Source organism: Suncus etruscus, chromosome 9 (genome assembly GCF_024139225.1).
Source record: "Suncus etruscus isolate mSunEtr1 chromosome 9, mSunEtr1.pri.cur, whole genome shotgun sequence".
In the NCBI taxonomy this organism is placed as follows: Eukaryota; Metazoa; Chordata; class Mammalia; order Eulipotyphla; family Soricidae; genus Suncus; species Suncus etruscus.
The window spans coordinates 9,015,133-9,033,325 of NC_064856.1; the positions used below are offsets into that span (position 1 = coordinate 9,015,133).

At 45.4% G+C, this 18,193-nt stretch overlaps 1 protein-coding gene across 3 annotated transcripts in view; it reads right to left on the bottom strand.

The window, feature by feature from the left end:
• Positions 1 to 531: 531 nt before the first annotated feature.
• The window catches only part of CHMP4B (charged multivesicular body protein 4B), a 54,526-nt gene continuing 36,864 nt past the window's right edge, over positions 532 to 18,193 (bottom strand). For all 3 annotated transcript variants that reach the window (XM_049779373.1, XM_049779374.1, XM_049779375.1), the window contains exons 3-6: positions 6,597 to 6,774; positions 4,422 to 4,536; positions 1,795 to 1,921; positions 532 to 763 (exon numbers count right to left, since the gene is read on the bottom strand). In XM_049779373.1, the coding sequence (XP_049635330.1) occupies positions 699 to 763; positions 1,795 to 1,921; positions 4,422 to 4,536; positions 6,597 to 6,774 (485 nt within the window). In that variant the 3' untranslated portion in view covers positions 532 to 698. The remainder of the gene's footprint in view (positions 764 to 1,794; positions 1,922 to 4,421; positions 4,537 to 6,596; positions 6,775 to 18,193) is intronic.

The window sequence follows — 18,193 nt, forward strand, 5'->3', positions numbered from 1 at the left end:
ACAAGGACCTTAGAGCTATGTTAGAAAAATGTATTGTTGGAATTTAATTCTAACAATCTCACTTGCTCTCATGAGAATATCATCCATTTCAAATCAGCGTCACAAACTCCAAAAGACCAGGGGAGGAGGAGTGAGGAGTGGGCCAGAGTGGTAAACACGGGGGCCAGTACACAGGTGATAGATAGGACAGAAATACAGAGAAATCCTCTCGGAGAAATCCAAATCAGATGCATTATTACAGCTAAGGACAAGGAGAAGCCTATGGCTTTTAAAAAATGACTTTTCTGCCAGTACCATACAAGTCTTACAAGGAGATGTGCGACAAGTCAACTGACTTAAAAGGACAGAGGCTACATTTTCAGATCATTTAAACTGCAGATGTCAACCTTTTCCATTGAGGCTCAGCAGCGGAGTTAGCGTAGTCCGGAAGCTCAATGTTGGATTTGCAAATACAATTTATTTTACAGAAATTCAACATTATAAACAGCAGGCACCTCCCCGCCCTGCCCGCCCCCCTCCCCCCCGCCCCGCTGGGTGCAGACCATGCTATGCAGAGAGGGAGCAGTGATGTGGCCCTGCTGCTTTGGAGGGAGATTCGAGAGCGATGGAACCTGCCTGCACCACGTCCTGCCTGCCCTGCATGCGCCTGCCTGCTGCAGGTGCCAGAGTCCGTCTGGGCCCAGCCCGCAGGGGACCAGTTAAATGGATCCGGCCCAGGACTCCAATTCCTTCATGTCCTCGTCTTCTTCTTCCTTCTTCTTGGCTGTGAGAGAAGAGGAAGGCAAGTTAGGAGAGCTGGCTACATGGCTCTCAACACATCTTGACTGCATGCCAGGACACCCCCAAAGCATCTAGACCCTACTCTGAACCCTCAGCATATGCATCTGTACAGACCAGCTGCGCTGTGAACTCCAGACAGCATAGCATAGCACTCCAGGTCCTTAGCTCCATCCTCCTCGACTGGGCAGACAAAATGGGCATTTCACAAAGAGACAACCAAGACTGCAAAGGTCTCAGTCCCAATGCATCCAAGGTAGGGGAGAACAAGAAGAACCCAGTTCTCACCTTCTCCCTACTGTATCTCAAGTGGCTGGTAGTGCCTCCACAGTTTTCTGGATGATCGTTGGACAGCCAATGCCTGAACCCCGTTTCAAACTGTCAGGCCCTTTTAACACTTGGGTGGGGGGTGTGACACCAAGTCCTACTCTGGAGAGCCCTGGCCTCTCTCCACTGCTTGATCTGCTCTGCAAGTTGCAAGTGGTGTGTGTGAATATTCTACTCAAGGAATGAAGAATGTGAGAGGAGAGGGGAGAAACAGCAGCAGGAAAGGAAGACTTGCTAGAACATTTTCTCAAGAGGCCATAGCTGTCTGTCCCAACGAGCGGGTTCCAAGGCTGGGCATGTGCTTGTGCAGGGACAAGAAGGAAGATAAGACGTGAGAGTGGTCTTATACTAGAAGGATCTGGAGGTATTTTTCAATGTCATAAAATGATAAGGGGGTTGCTAATGGTGTACAATGAGGTAGAAAGCTGGGGGTGATTCTAAGTAGCAGGTGCACAAGACAGGTCCTCTCCCCAACCTCTTACCCAACAGCTTATTCCCAATAGTATCAAAGTTAAGAAGCCTCTTCCAGAGAAAAACTAGGAAATGATGGGTGGCATTATCTCTATGGCCAACACAATTGCTCCAACCTCATTCTCATTCCAGCAACCAGTTGTCAAACAGAAGCCAAGCCAAGCCCCAGCTTGCCCACCACAAATGGCTTGAGGTATCCTGACTTGTGCCAGTACTCACTGGGTTTGGATGGTAGTGTTACAGAAGGGACATTTGGTAGAGGGACTGTTTCGGGTCCACTGATTTCCAGCAAATTCTTGTCTAGTTCCTCCTGTTCTAGTTCTTCAAGTTCTGCCATGAGCTCATCCTGGTAAAAGAGAACAAGAGTAAAATTGTGGGGGGGGGGTTGTTGGGGGAGGATGATGGTGGAGCAAGTGATACGTGTTCCTGAAAATCCCAGTACATGCAGCAATTCTTTACTCGATGCTTCAGAGGAAACCCCACCCCTGAGTTTACTGGGGAATGAATTTCAGATCTATGCTTTGTGACTCAAATACCTGTGGAAGGGATGGGCAGCAGGGACAAAACATACTACCAAGAAATGACTCATGTCTACAACCAGTGTCCTGCACTAGGCTATAAGTATCTGGAGAGAAGGGATTTTTTTTTTTTTTTTTTTTTTTTTTTTTTTGCTTTTTGGGCCAGACCTGGTGACATTCAGGGGTTGCTTTTGACTGTGCACTCAGAATTTGCTCCTGGCTTGGGGGACCATATGGGACGGCCGGGGATCGAACCACAGTCTGTCCCCGATTAGCTTGTGCAAGGCAAATGCCTTACCGCTTTCACCACCGCTCGGACCCCGGGATTGCATCTTTACATTCAATTTGTTTGGCTTTGGTTTGGGTTTTTGACCACACCTGGCAGTGCTCAGGGCTTACTCTTGGCTGTGCACTCAGGGGTAACTTCAGGTAGGCATGGGGGCCATATTTGGTATCAGGGATCGGGTCAGCTATGTGCAAGTCAATCCCACTTTCCAGTCTTGCAGATCCATTTCTTTTTTACTTTATTGGAGGAGGATAAAGGCTGATGGGTACATGGAAAACTGTTACGTTGTTTAAATCTGGGATTAAACCACAGGGGATTAAATCGGTTGATTACATGAAAGGCAAACATCTTTTTTTTTTGTTTTGTTTTTTTGGGCCACACCCGTTTGATGCTCAGGGGCTACTCCTGGCTAAGTGCTCAGAAATCACCCCTGGCTTGGGGGGACCATATGGGATGCCAGGGGATCGAACCGTGGTCGTGATCTTTCCTTGGCTAGCTTTTGCAAGGCAGACACCTTACCTCCAGCGCCACCTTCCCGGCTCCATAGGCAAACATCTTATCTGTTTTTTTTTCCCCACACCTAGCAATGCTCAGGGTTTACACTTGGCTCTGATGCTGATCAGGGGCTCGTGCTGGCTTTGTCTCAAGAAAACCATTATATGATTCCAGGGATCAAAGCAGGATCAGTAACATTCAAGGCAAGCACCTAATCTCCCGTACTATCTCTCTAGCTCCCATTTCTATTGTTTTAACCTCAGAATTAGGTACAAAACAATGAGGGTAAGTGATACATTATCTATGTAAAGGAAACAAATAGGGACAGAGAGGCCAGGCAGGATGCATGCCTTGTATGCATGACTTGGGTTTGATCCCAACACTACACAATATATTTGAGCACTATCATATTTTGCACATACACACAAAAGGAGAAGAAAAAGAAAATTTTAGTAATGAAAACCTAATAGATTCAGGGCCAGAGAGATAGCTCAAAGAACTACACCCCAAAAGGCTTACTAAACACTAAACTGGAGCAACCCTGGGTATGACCCTTCAAAATATAACAAAAAGGGAGCCAGAATCATGGTGCTTAAATAAAGATATTCCTTAAAAGGTGGGAGGGGGGCGCGCAGAGCAATAGCACAACAGGTAGGGCATTTGTCTTGCATGTGGCCAACCCGGGGTTCAATCCTATATGGTCCCTTGAGCCTGCCAAAGTGATTTTTTTTTTTTTGCTTAAAGTGATTTCTAAGTACAGAGTCAGGAGTAACCCCTAAGCACTGTCTGGTGTGGCCTCTAACTACCTCCCCCAAAAAAGCAAAATAAAAAAACAACAACAAAATGACAACATAACAAACTCAAGGTCCCAATGCTATTACAGAAATTTCTAGGAGGCTGAGTTCTAGACAGCTTACTCAGAAGTCAGAGGTTATGCAGGGCACTTGGCCATACCAACCCCTCATATAGCGCTGTCCAAGGATAAATCCTGTAACTTCTCCAAGGCCTCCTCCCCTAGTTTTGAATCCAGGACCCACCACGGATACCAGTCAGAAGATACCAAAGGGCAGGGCATCTGCTTTCTTTTTTTTTTTTTTTTTTTGGTTTTTCGGGCCACACCTGTTTGATGCTCAGGGGTTACTCCTGGTTAAGCACTCAGAAATTGCCCCTGGTTTGGGGGGACCATATGGGATGCCGGGGGATCGAACTGCGGTCCTTCCTTGGCTAGCGCTTGTAAGGCAGACACCTTACCTCTAGTGCCACCTCGCCAGCCCCGGCATCTTCTTTCTGATTGAAATCAACCAATGCCCTTAAATCTGCTGAGAATCCAATGAAGGATCCTTTATTCTATCTCAGTTTCTATACTGGTGAGAGCATCTCTCAAAACTAAGAATGAGGAGGGTTAGTACCATGCCTCTCTATGTCAAGTCCCAAAAGGATGATTTCCAAACTACAGGCCCATGCCTCACTCAGAGCTGTAAGAGCATCTTAAAGGACATCCTGAATGTCTGGTTGCGTAGCAAGATGATCTGCAAGAAACTACTCACCTCATCAAACTCTTCTCCAAATCCTACAGGTTTTGAAATAGCTGTTGAAATCTCTTCTGCAAGTTCTTGCTGGTCAGCAATGTCCTGCATTAACTCATCAACTTTATCAATGTCCCTATAAATGAAATGAACAGATATCACATCAGATAATTAAGTAGTCTGTATGAGAAGACTAAAAGTAGGAGCAGAAACTCAACCCACATAATTACAGAAAGTCCCGCCCTAAACAAGGAGTCCTTGGAAGGAGCGAAGCAAGAGGAGGGAAGCATCTTTAGACATAACCTAGTTCAGTACTTAAAGAAATAAGGCTAGCAAAATTAGATGCCACAGTCAGTGTCTTATGAAAGCTAGGAAACATCAAAGACCATGGTCTTTAACTCTTGGGGTCCACACCTCTTCTCAAGGCTTAAAGAAGATCCCATAGAGGGAATCATAAATACATTCCTGTATATGTCACAAATCATTAAAATATAGAGGGAGAGGCCACAGTGTTAGCACAGATGGTAGGGTGTTGCCTTGCATGCCGTCAACCTGGGTTCATTCTCCGGCATCCCATATGATCCCCTAAGCCTGCCAGGAGTGATTTCAGAGAACAGAGCCAGGAGTAACCTCTGAGCAGTGTCACTGGTTGTGGCCTCAAAATAAAACAAAACAAACATATATATATATGAGAGGGCTTGGGGTGATAGTACAGTGGGTAGGGTGCTTGCCTTGCACGTGGCCAACACAAGATTCCGGTTTGATTCCCAGCATCCCATATGGTTCCCTGAGCCTGCCAGGTGTGATTTCCAAGCGCAAAGCCACGAGTAATCCCTAGGTGATGCCGGGTGTGAACCCTCCCCCCCCCAAAAAAAGAAGACACGTATGGTGTCAGGAAACAAACCTGGGCCAACTGCATGCAAGCAAGCATCCTATCCACTATACTATTGTTCTGGCCTCATCATCAAACTTTTTCTATAAAGGGTCAAATGGTAAATACTTTAGAATTAGGGGCCATATGATATTCGTTGCAGATACTCAACCCTGCCACAGACAGTATGAAAATTAGTGGCCACACTGGGATTCAGTAAAACTTAATTTACAAAATTAGACAGCAGATTCACAGGCTAAATTCTGCCAACCTGTTTGGGAATGCAAACCCCAAAGGAAGCAACCAATAACTCCAATAAAAACTGCACCTCTAAATCTATGCTGCTTCGTCCAAGCACTAAACAAATGTAGACTGCTATTCAATGGAGAAACCTGCAGTGGGAAGAGTTACTCTGGCCTCTAGTTATCATTGCAACAAGCGTGGCTAACTAGATTCTGAGGCTACTCCATAAATAAAAAAAAAAGTTGCATAAAGGAGGGAGCACTGTGGCCAAGAACATGGTCGATAAGAGCCAATCCCAGAGAGCAAGGAGAGCACTAACTCCATTAAGAGCAAAGTGACAAGATTCCAAGCCTTTGAAAAGCCTCTACTCTTTTTTTTTTTTTTTTTTTTTTGGTTTTTGGGCCACACCCGGTAACGCTCAGGGGTTACTCCTGGCTATGCGCTCAGAAGTTGCTCCTGGCTTGGGGGACCATATGGGACACCGGGGGATCGAACCGCGGTCCGTCCAAGGCTAGCGCTGGCAAGGCAGGCACCTTACCTTTAGCGCCACCGCCCGGCCCCAAAGCCTCTACTCTTTTTTTTTTTTTTTTTTTTTGGTTTTTGGGCCACACCCGGTAACGCTCAGGGGTTACTCCTGGCTATGCGCTCAGAAGTTGCTCCTGGCTTGGGGGACCATATGGGACACCGGGGGATCGAACCGCGGTCCGTCCTAGGCTAGCGCAGGCAAGGCAGGCACCTTACCTCCAGCGCCACCGCCCGGCCCCAAAGCCTCTACTCTTAAGAGATCCTCAAGAGCATTAGGTAAAGAGTCAGGAGCATGCTAACCCTATTCTGCACAAGCTCTGATATAACCCAGGGAGAGTCCCTCCCCACTGGGCTTCCCCACCCAGAAAAATCTATGTGAAAAAAAATTCTTCTCAGGCCTGTCCCAACTTGAAACTCTCTTATCATCAACCCCAAATTACGCCAGAGACTGTTGAAGCTATGAGGGTTGCTTTTGAAGGCAACCAAGTACAGGACTTACTTTAGCAAGAAGCCAATGAACAGGACACATTCCCCTCCCCCAGCGAACGGCCACTCACATGTTGTCATGGGCAGCCTTCATGGCCTTGGCGGCATAGCCCATGTTCTTCAGCACCTCTGTGTTGGTGTTGGCGTTCTCTAGGGCCTCTCGCTGGAACTCGATGGTTGATAGCGTGCCGTCAATCTGTGCCAGCTGCTTCTCATACCTCTTCTTGCGTTTCAGGGCTTGGAGGGCAGCTGCCGGAGGAGAAACAGGGTTTTAGAGGGCCCAAAAAATAAGGAAAGACCCCAAGGTTCACTTGAGTCTTCTCTCTAATTGCAACAGATGCTCCACAGCCATTGCTTCCAAGGTGAAAGGGCTAACGGCTTCTTCTATGCAAAGAGCACATTCGATTTTAAGGAAAATGATACCAAATTCATGTACTTGGAAACTGAATTAAGCACAGGAGTAAAAGTTAACAATATCTGGCAACGACATACAACATAGTAGACACCCTTCTGCCCAAAACAGCAAAGCAAACAGAAAATTATTTAAAAGTATCTTTTTATGACCATTGGATTATAAAAATAATAGTGACTATCCGGATCCGTTTGGGTTAATACGCTAGATTACATATACCTGACAATTATCAATTGTCATGCTTCTGAGAAGTGACATGGCAACAGCACTAATGATGTTCCTGCCCTCTGACCCAGTAATTGCCTTCTAGAAAAAGTATCAACAAAAGCCCAAAGCCCCATGCTGATGGTGATTACTATAGCACTGACTATCAGAGGAAGTACAACTAAAAGAGACAATTTCCCACCAGGGACATACCCAGAGCCTGACCATTAGGTCTCCTCACTATTGCACTCTAGCTCAGCCTTCTGGTATGGCAAAGCTGTAAATATTGTTTTGTTCTAAAGTTCAGTCAGGGAAAGCAATCCGATGACGACCAAGGTGAATCCTCGGCACAGCAGAGTTCCGGACCACATTCTCCTACTCAAAATGCATGATTCTCATGGGGCAGAGGAGAGATACTATAGTTGGGAGGCCGTGTCCCTTACATGTGGCCAACCCAGGTTTGATCCCTGGCACCACATATGGGTGCCCTGAGCAACACCAGGAGTGATCGCTGAGCACAGAGCCAGGAGTAAGGCCTGCGCACAGCTGGGTGTAGCCCCCCCCCCCCAAAAAAAAAAAAAAGTGATTCTCAAGCTTATGTCCCAGGTGCCTTTGCTGGTCCTTGGTCACCTCCAACAAAACTTGTCTGAATTCAGTGTTGTGAAAGACAGTTTGGGGCACAGCAAGCAGGCAGGCACCTAGGCATTCCTTCCACTTCCCTGTCTTGTCCGTCCACGCCCATCATGGGGCAGAGCTCTCAGCTTCACACTAACAGGACGACAGAAGATCAGAAAGAGGAAGAAGCTCACTGAGTTCAAGTACTATGGGAGAGCAGGACAGAGTGCATTCACTAGGCCTCTGCCCACCTCTTACAGGGTCAGAATGACAGCCAGTGATGAGGGACAGCCCGCAATGCACACTTAAAGGACAGACCTCTTGGCTCTTCAGTGTCCAAAGTGCAACGGGAGACCTGGTTTTAGACAGTCAGCTACATTCTGATCTTTAAAACTTAAACTAGTTCTGTCTCCATTAACATCATACACATTTAGAACTACATTTTGATAAAATACAATTCCAATTGGCAATGACTCCTTCTATGCCAAACTTATATTTCTCAGACCTCCATTCTACTTCTAAAATTCCCAACCGAGAAACCAATCTGGAAAAAAAAAAAAAACCCACCCAAACCTGACAAATGTATCAGTAAAGTAGCCAGAGCTTTCTCAGAAATGAAATAAATAAATAATAAACCTTTAAAGATCCAGCTCGACAGTCGATAATAATAAATGCCCAATAAACAGACTCCAACCTGAGTTTAAAATAATTTCTGGTTGGAGCGCATTCAGAAAACTTTTACAATTGCCAAACCTTTTTGTGTTTATTTTTTGGCCGCACCCGGCAGTGCTCAGGGATTACTTTGGGCTGTGCGCTCAGAAATCACTCTTGGCAGGCTCAGGGGGACCATATGGACGCTGGGGATCAAACCTGGATTGGCTGTGTACAAGGCAAATGCCCTACCCATTGTGCTACTGCTCCAGCCCGTACCTATTTCTTTCCTTTTTTTGGGGGGGGTAGGGTGGGTCATACCCGGCAGCACACAGGGGTTACTCCTGGCTTTATGCTCAGAAATTGCTCCTGGCAGGCTTGGGGGTGCCATATGGGATGCCAGGATTCAAACCGCCATCCTTCTGCATGTAAGGCAAATGCCCTACCTCCATGCTATCTCTCCAGCCACCCCCCAACCCTGTACCTACTTCTGACCACAGAAATTTGCTTTTAGGTGCTAGAGCCAAAGTCTAAAGGGCCAAGGCCAGTCAGTATTTTACATAAACACGCTGGCTCCTAGTAACCTGCCTTATTTCTCTAGATTTCTGATTATAAAAACAAATATTAAGCCAGAGCAATAGTAAAGTGATTGGGGCATTTGCTTTGCATGTGGCCAACCTGGATCCGATCCCTAGTACCCATATGGTCCCCCAAGCCAGCCAGGAGTGATCTCTGAGTGCAGGTCCAGAAATAAGCCCTGAGCAAACAGGTGTGGTCCGCAAACAAATGAAAGTACTAGATTTCGTAAGAGGGAATAAACAACCTGTGACTATATGGAGTTGGATAACGAAAGTTACTTCTGAGATAATTTTACCATATGTACAAATATCAAATTCTGTATACATAAACAAATACAATGTCGTAGGTCAACTGTATCTCAATAAAACAGGGGGAACAGGAGAGAAAAAGGCTGGGGGAACAGGAGAGAAAAAGAGTTCTGTACTAACAAAGATTTCATCAAAACAGATATTCAAAGAGGCTACCAGGCCTTCAGCAACTAAAATCTAACCCAGGCAAATAGATATTTAAAAGTCTGCTTTTAGAGGGGAAAAATAGTCCTTTGAAATCTCCATATTTAATTATGCCTTTGCTGGTTCCAAGAGAGTAATTACAGCAGCAATTACAGAATCTAATAACCAGCTTTATTGGCTCTGAAAGCTGAAGCAAAAACAACTCCAATCACCGTCGAAATAAACATTGGTCTCCAGACAGTTGCTTCATTAGACACTCCAAACAGCTATCTGGAGGAAAAATATAGGAAAGATAAACTAAGAAGCAGAAACCAACATGAAAAAAATTGCATCCAAAACAGAGTTGCCTTCTCTTTGAGGCACGTGTAGTGACTGCACAGAAACTGTGTGCGGACGGATGCATCAATTCAGTACACTAGACAGCAGGTTCTTTGCTTTCAGGTAGAGGCCATCTGACCTGGCCTGTGCAGGCCGCTGAGAAGAGGCCTTTTACTTCCAGGGGTGGGACTATTAGACCAGGGTACCACAACAGAGACCAAAAGGTCAATGTGTACATTTGGAACCAGTATAGAGATTCAGGAATGGGAAAAGGGAATTGTGATAATATCCTCGAATAAGACGGGTCCAGGCCTTTCGGCATCTACAGCTGAATTCCTCTACCAGAGGACAAGGGATGGGGAAAGATCTCTTCCTTCCTGCTTTCAGTCTCAACCACAAAGCCAAAACAAACATATTCAGAAGACACCTATACATAATTCTTTTTTTTTTTTTTTTTTTTTGGTTTTTGGGTCACACCCGGCAGTGCTCAGGGGTTATTCCTGGCTCCAGGCTCAGAAATTGCTCCTGGCAGGCACGGGAGACCATATGGGACGCCGGGATTCGAACCGATGACCTCCTGCATGAAAGGCAAACGCCTTACCTCCATGCTATCTCTCCGGCCCCACCTATACATAATTCTAAGTAAGATTTCTGCTATAATCTTTTCTTAAAGTAGGGGCCAAACCCAACAGTAGTGGGGGGTGCACTGTGGTGCTAGGGAAGAAATTCGGGCCTTGCACATGCCTGACATATGCTCTACCACCTGAGCTCTCTCTCCAGCTCACTAAATGAGAATTTGGAAGTCACAGGGAAGCAAATGAGGCCCAGCCCCACCTGTTCCAGCAATCACTCAGCTGCTCAGTGCTCATCATGCCCCAGAGGAAACTTCACAGGTTCAGAATAAGCATAGTCAAGAGGACATCAGCTGGCTCTCAAGCTACAGCTCATTTGCTGGCAGACCAGGAATAAGCCCTGAGTACTACTGGGTGTGGCCCCAACCAGGTGTCTCAGTGATAAAAAGTGCCTGCCTTGTAAGAGTCTGATCTCTGGTGACGCCCACGTGTACTAGATGTGGTCCAGTAGCTCTGGAATTACGAGATATAATTCCACGGACCAGATGGGTGTGTGCTAGCATTCAATAAATAAGAAAAAACTATGAAAACTGTGCCTAGAGATGAAGACAGCTTGTCTATCCCACATAGAGCTGGGAGACAAACCAGGACTAGATCTCAGATTTTCAGCCAATCACCTCAACTAAATTGTCATAAAAAAGCAAGCAGCACGCTGGAGTGATGATGGTACAGTGGAATAAAGCTCTTGTCCATCTGGATTTGATCTTCACCTAAAAGGGGGAAAAAATAGCAAGCAGTTCCCCCACTGCCAGGAAAAGTCTGCTTACTGCTCATTTATCCAATTTTGTAAACCTCATTTAAAAGCTCATGTTGGGGGCCCGGAGAGATAGCACAGCAGCGTTTGCCTTGCAAACAGCCGATCCAGGACCAAAAGGTGGTTGGTTCGAATCCCGGTGTCCCATATGGTCCCCCGTGCCTGCCAGGAGCTATTTCTGAAGAGACAGCCAGGAGGAACCCCTGAGCACCAAAAACCAAAAAAAAAAAAAGCTCATGTGGGGGCTAGAGAGATGGCCCAGCAGGCTGAGGGCATACTTTGCATCCTACGGGCCTGATTTGATTCCTGGTACCACATGTCCCCTGAGCTAGCTAGATAGCTAACTCTGTCTCTGTCTGTCTGTCTCTCACACACACACGCGCACGCACGCACGCACGCACGCACGTTCACACACAGAATCAGAAGTAGATCATGAATATCACCAGGAAAACAGAAAAGCTAATGTTAACAAGAAACAGTTCATGTTCATTCTTAAGAACTAGAAAGCTACTGAATATGCTTGATCTGCCATTTTTAGGGGGCCATATCCAGAGGTGTTCAGGGGTTGCTCACCGATAATGCTTGGGAGATCATATGGTACCAAACTGAACCTGAGCCTCCTGTGTGGAAATCATGCACTTAACCATTTGAGTATCTCTTCAGCCATGAATATACTCTAAGTCTTCAGTATGAAGAAAAGAAGAAAAAAATCGACTTGGTCCCAGAGTATGACCTCAAAAGGGTGCTGCTGATCCTGTCTGTAGTTTCTAGGGTGTCAAGTCTCTAGCCTGCATAAAGGTGACAGGGAAGAGCATGAATCTATAAGACCTACAGAAAGGTCACAGAAACCAAAGTCAAGCTTACTTCCAGTCAGGGCTATTTGTGCCTGTCACTCAGACAGTGCTCCATGCTCGCCTGCAGACAAGGGTGAGGGTCTTGTCCTGCACAAGTCTTGGGCTGCTGTCCCCAACAATGCTGTACTGATTCTTCCACAGCTGGAGGGTTCAGGCTAGACGTGCACACAGCATTTTTCAGAGCAGCCTCCTTCTCTGTGATGGATCTCCCCAGTTCCCTAATTTGCTCTCCGTGGCCTGGAGCTAATACGCTCCATTTAGAGATGGTAAAATAAGTGCTTGAGTGTGACCAGGAAAGCAGAGTCTGAAACCCTGCTGATTTCATCAGCCCACACACAGGGAGGGCAGTACTTGCTGCAAGGGAAAATTGTAGAAAGAAAAGAAAAAAAAAGAAGCCCCTTAGCTGCTTTGCAAGAACAAAGATGAAAGAAATGAGGCCCCAATTATCAACCTAACAGGATATCAAAGTGTCTCGAAATCATTTAAATAGTGCAAATACAGGATGTTCTGTAAAAGACAGGTAAAGGTATAAGAAGATACTGTCAAAGTAGCTTAGGAAATGCTGGGTGGGTCACATCCAACTACCGTGGTCACCAAAGGAGTTATTGTCTAAATATGAATTTCAGCTACACTTTTAAACTCTAAGAAAATTACTGAACCTCACTAATCCTCAGCTATAAATAACACCTATCTCAAAGAACTATTGCATGTAATGAGAAATAAGATATGTGGGCTGGAACACTAGTACAGATCTCTGGCACCCCCATATGGTCCCCTAAGTCTCACCAAGAGTAAGCTCTGTGTACTGCACGGTATGGCCCAAACAAACAAAAAAAAAAAAAATGAGATTATGTGTGTGAAGTGCCTGACATACTTACATGCTAAGAAAATTCTGGCCAATGGGAAATTTATTTATTTATTTATTTTAATTCTGGGCATCAAATCCAGGGTCTCACACATAAAAGGCAAATGCTCTATTACAGAGACACATTCCCCAGCCCTGGTCACTAGAAATATTAAGTAAGGGGCCGGAGCAGTGGTGCAAGAGGTAGGGCATTTGCCTTGCAGGCACTAACCTAGGAAGGACTGTGATTCGATCCCCCAGTGTCCCATATGGTTTCCCAAGCCAGGAGCAATTTTTTTTTTTTTTTTGATTTTTGGGTCACACCTGGCGGTGCTCAGGAGTTACTTATGGCTGTCTGCTCAGAAATAGCTCCTGGCAGGCACGGGGGACCATATGGGACACCGGGATTCGAACTAACCACCTTTGGTCTTGGATCGGCTGCTTGCAAGGCAAACGTTGCTGTGCTATCTCTCTGGGCCCTCCAGGAGCAATTTCTGAGCATATAGCCACACCGGGTGTGGCCCAAAAACCGAAAGAGAAAAAAAAAGAAACGTTAAGTGAATACTTCTCAGAACCTACTTTAGCAGAAAGAGAAGTACTGACCACTATCATCAAAACCAACAAAAACAGCTTTGGAGGACCAGGATGTGGCTCACTAGGTGAAGTCTGGGTTGGATTCCCTGTACCGCACAAAAATCCAACGTCCTCTCTAATTTTGCCCACAAACTTCATTACACAGCTGCAATGGAGCACAGAGAAAGGAGTATGAGATATGATGTCAGAATTCTGGCCTGCAAATTGGTGTGGGCTATGTTACTTCATTTCTATAAGTAGAAAATGAAAGACAATTTGCAGTCTCTGGACAAAAGAAAAAGACAATCTCTTTGAATGAACTTTCCCTCCATATTGCCCACTTCCTTCCCGATTCTCTTCTCTGCTCATGTCCATCATTCTCTATGGGATCTCTATATCCACCTCTAGTCTTTCTAAGACTAGAGGGCCATGGAACACTGGAGAAGAGAACTGATAACAATAGTTCGTGAGATTGGTGACCGAGATTGGTCTATCCCATGCTCACTAGCATCTCCAACTACCTAAAAGTGCTTGCTATGATGGCTCCATTGAGAAATGAGAAAAATGAAAATAGACTCATCACCAAAGTCAGTCAGGCAGAGGCAGGCCTGAGATTAAGGTTAGCCTGATCACAAAGGGCAGGGCCTGCTTTTGTCTGCCTGGTGATCTGAGAGCCTCCTGTGCTTCCCCACCCAACAGATTCCACATGGCAGTAGAATGGTCATGGCATCAGGAGGCAACTCAGTTGGTCCCCAAACCCTCAATTAATTGATAACCCCATAAAGGTAAGCAGTAAAAGCCAGACTTGAAAACGTTTTCTTAGTGAATTTTATTTAACCATTAACAAATACATATATATTTGCATTGGGGGGCCACACTCGAGGGTGTTCAAAACTTACTCTTGGCTCCTTACTCCTGGCAGGGCTCAAGAGACTAAATAGGTATCAGAAATAGAACTCAGGCCAGTAATATGCAAGTCAAGTGCCCTATTTGCTATATTATTTCTCCAGTTTCAAACCATAAATAGATAAATAGATAAACAAGTTTACAGTGGTGCTCAGAGATCTATGTGGTTCCAGGGACTAAATCTGGGTCTCATACATTCCAAGTTTATGTGTGCTCAGACCCTTGAGCTACCTTTCCAGACTTTAAGTTCCATGGCTAAAAATACACAGGATAAGCAATATCCAATCATTCTGTTTAGTCCATTTTTTTTTTGGACACTATATAGTTTAGTTTGCAGTGAGGTTTCATTTTATTTTTCCTATTTTTCTTTTTTGGTTTTTGGGTCACACCCGGCAGCGCTCAGGGGTTACTCCTGGCTCTATGCTCAGAAATTGCTCCTGGCAGGCTCGGGGGACCGTATGGGATGCCGGGATTTGAACTACTGACCTTCTGCATGCAAGGCAAACACCTTACCTCCATGCTATCTCTACGGCCCCTATTTTCCCTATTTATTTATTTATTTTTTTTTTTTTTGGTTTTTGGGCCACACCCCTTTGACGCTCAGGGGTTACTCCTGGCAATGTGCTCAGAAATCGCCCCTGGCTTGGGGGGACCATATGGGACGCCGGGGGATCGAACCGCGGTCCGTTCCTTGGCTAGCGCTTGTAAGGCAGACACCTTACCTCTAGCGCCACCTTCCCGGCCCCATTTTCCCTATTTTTCAAGCATAACTGATTTCTTCCCTCAGGCCTGACCATAATCAGGAGGTTTGTAATCTACAGAGACCTGAAACCTGGGATTTGTAATCCCAGGTTTGTTTCTAAGCCTAACTTTGGCATAACCAAATTATGCCACTAAGTAAGACCAGTCCCTTAATCCCTAGCTCTCTGACTCTTTATCAAGAACATGGGAAGATTGGATTAGACAATCCTTCTAAGGTCTTTCATCCCAGACAGTAGGCAGTCTGAGATTCCTAGTAACTGACTGAAACAAACACAAAAAAATTTTTCTGTTGACCTCATGTGATCTTGAAACTTAAATAAGGTCCATCTTCTTTTTTTTTTTTTCGGGGGGGGGGGGGGCCACACCCGGCAGTGCTCAGGGGTTACTCCTGGCTATTTGCTCAGAAATAGCTCCTGGCAGGCACGGGGGATCATATGGGACGCCGGGATTCGAACCAACCACCTTAAGTCCTGGATCAACTGCTTGCAAGGCAAACGCTACTGTGCTATCTCTCCGGGCCCAATAAGCTCCATCTTCTATTTCACATAAGCAAAATGTTCTTTTCCCATGAAATTAATACTTTTTTTGGGGGGTGGTAAAATCCAGAACTTCACATCCAAGAAGCATGTGCTCCTCCATTGAGCTACACCCCAGCCCCCAGCTGTATCTTTCACTTAACTGGTCTCACAAATTGAGTTAGAAAATCAGACTCCCTGAAGCCTCTGAACTCAGTGGCGCCAGCTAAACAGAAAGTCAGGACTCAAAATCAATACTGACCACGTATGTTGTTTATAAATATTACTCAGAAAAGAAAAAAACCACAGTCAGAATGGGAGTCCAGATGTCCTAACTCTCCTCTTCATTGCAAGTTCTGACACGTCTTTCTTTCTCTCTCGTATAGGATAGTACAGTACAGTATAGTATAGCTTGATATATTGAGAGTGAGGGAAGAGAGAAAGAGAAATAAAAAAAAGAAAAAATATATATATAGAGAGAGAGATGCTTGCTGCAGCTGGCACCCCTATTTGTGGTATTAAAGAACTTGCAGTACCAGGAGTGTCAGACAGCAGAGCAGCCATAAGGACACTCGGCACATGCGGGATACCGGGGATTTGTCTCAATAGTGGGGAATAATTAGCCCGTTTCAAGGTAGGCAATGACAAATAAAAGATTATAAATTGCAAGCACTTGGCACTCTTTCTTACCAACAAGGAAGAGATACAGATCTTTGTAAGGAACAGGACTAACTCTCAAGTCCAGCCATTGTCACCAACGGAGAATGTCAAAGCCAAAATACAAGACAAGGAGGGCAGCCTGGCCGCCCAGCAGTGGCTTTTTTGGTTTTTTGCAAACAAACAACCAGAAGACAGTCATACTCTCAGACCCCAACATCCAGGAGTCTCTGCACCTGGCACTGTGCCTGTAGGGTGGCATCACCCCTGCACCAGCTCACAGGAAATACAAGAGTGAGAAGATGATTGTCTAAGTGCTCCATTCACAGTTCCACGTGTCATCAACTATCAGAAGAAACAAGCCACTGGGCTGGAGCAGTGTACTTGCTTTGCATGTGGCTGACCCAGGTTCAATCTACAGCATTCCACATGGTCCCTTGTGATTCCCAAGCACAGAGCCAGTAGCAATCCCTGAGCACTACCGGTGTCCAGTCACACCAACAACCTGAACCCAAGAAAATAATCAAATAAGCTCTCCACTCCCCTGCATCTCCTTTGCCTAAAAGACAACCTTTTCCCCAGGGCCCTGGTAGTACAGTTGTTTCTTTTACACTGACTGAAACAATTAAGAAAAAAAAAAACAAACAGTAGGGGCCAGAGTGATAGAATAGTGAGTAAGACATTTACCTTGCATGTGGCTGACTCGAGTTCAAATCCTGACATCCCATATGGTCTCCTGAGCAGGCCAGGAGTAATTTCTGAGTGCAGAGCCAAAAGTAACCCCTGAGTACCACCAGGTGAGGCCCCAAAACAAATAAATAAAAAAAATAAACAGTAAAAACAAAATCAGAGCTACGAAGTTAACCAAGGAGATCAATACAATCATAAAAATACTCAATCCTGGGCCGCAGAAAAAGCATGGAGGTAAGACGTTTGCCTTGTATGCAGAAGTAAGGTGGTTTGAATCCCAGCATCCCATAGCCTGAGCCTGCAAGGAGCTACATCTGGGCGTAGAGCCAGGAGTAACCCCTGATTGTTGCCAGGTGAGACCTAAAAGCCAAACCAAACCAAACCAAAACCAAACCACAACTCAATCTTGGGCCATAGCAATAGTGCAACAGGTAGGGCGCTTGCCTTGCACATGGCTGACCCAGGTTCAATACCTGACACTGCATATATCCCATGAGTTTAAAAGAATAGCAGCCTGGGGGGCAAAGGAGGGGCAATATGGGATGTATGCTGGGAACAGGGGTGAGGGAGGACAACATTGGTGGTGGAAATGCCCCTGATTCAATGTCACTATGTACCTAAAATACTACTGTGAATGATTTGTAATCCACTTTGGTCAAAAAAAATTATTAATAAAATTTTTTAATGTTTTTACAAATAAAGATAACAACATGAGCATAGAGACAGGAGTAAGTCCAGAGCACAGGTGAGTATAGCCCAAATAAAAAGTTAACAAAATAAGGAAAAAAATGAGATAAAGTGAAAATCAAGAAATGGAAATGTGGTTATTAACTAGATTTAGTGTGATCATTTCATAATATATATTTATATCAAATAACTTAAGTGAAGGGGCTGGAGAGATAGCATGGAGGTATGGCATTTGCCTTGCATGCAGCAGGTCAATGGTTCGAATCCCAGCAGCCCATGTAGTCCCCGAGCCTGCCAGGAGCAATTTCTGAGCACAGAGTCAGGAGTGACCCCTGAGTGCCATTGGGTGTGACCCAAAAACTTAAAAAAAAATACTTAACGTTTGCTTTGCAAGCAGCCGATCCAGGACCAAAGGTGGTTGGTTCGAATCCCGGTGTCCCATATGGTCCCCGGTGCCTGCCAGGAGCTATTTCTGAGCAGATAGCCAGGAGTAACCCCTGAGCATTGCCGGGTGTGGCCAAAAAAAAAAAAAAAAAACTTAACTCAAAAGACAAACTAATATT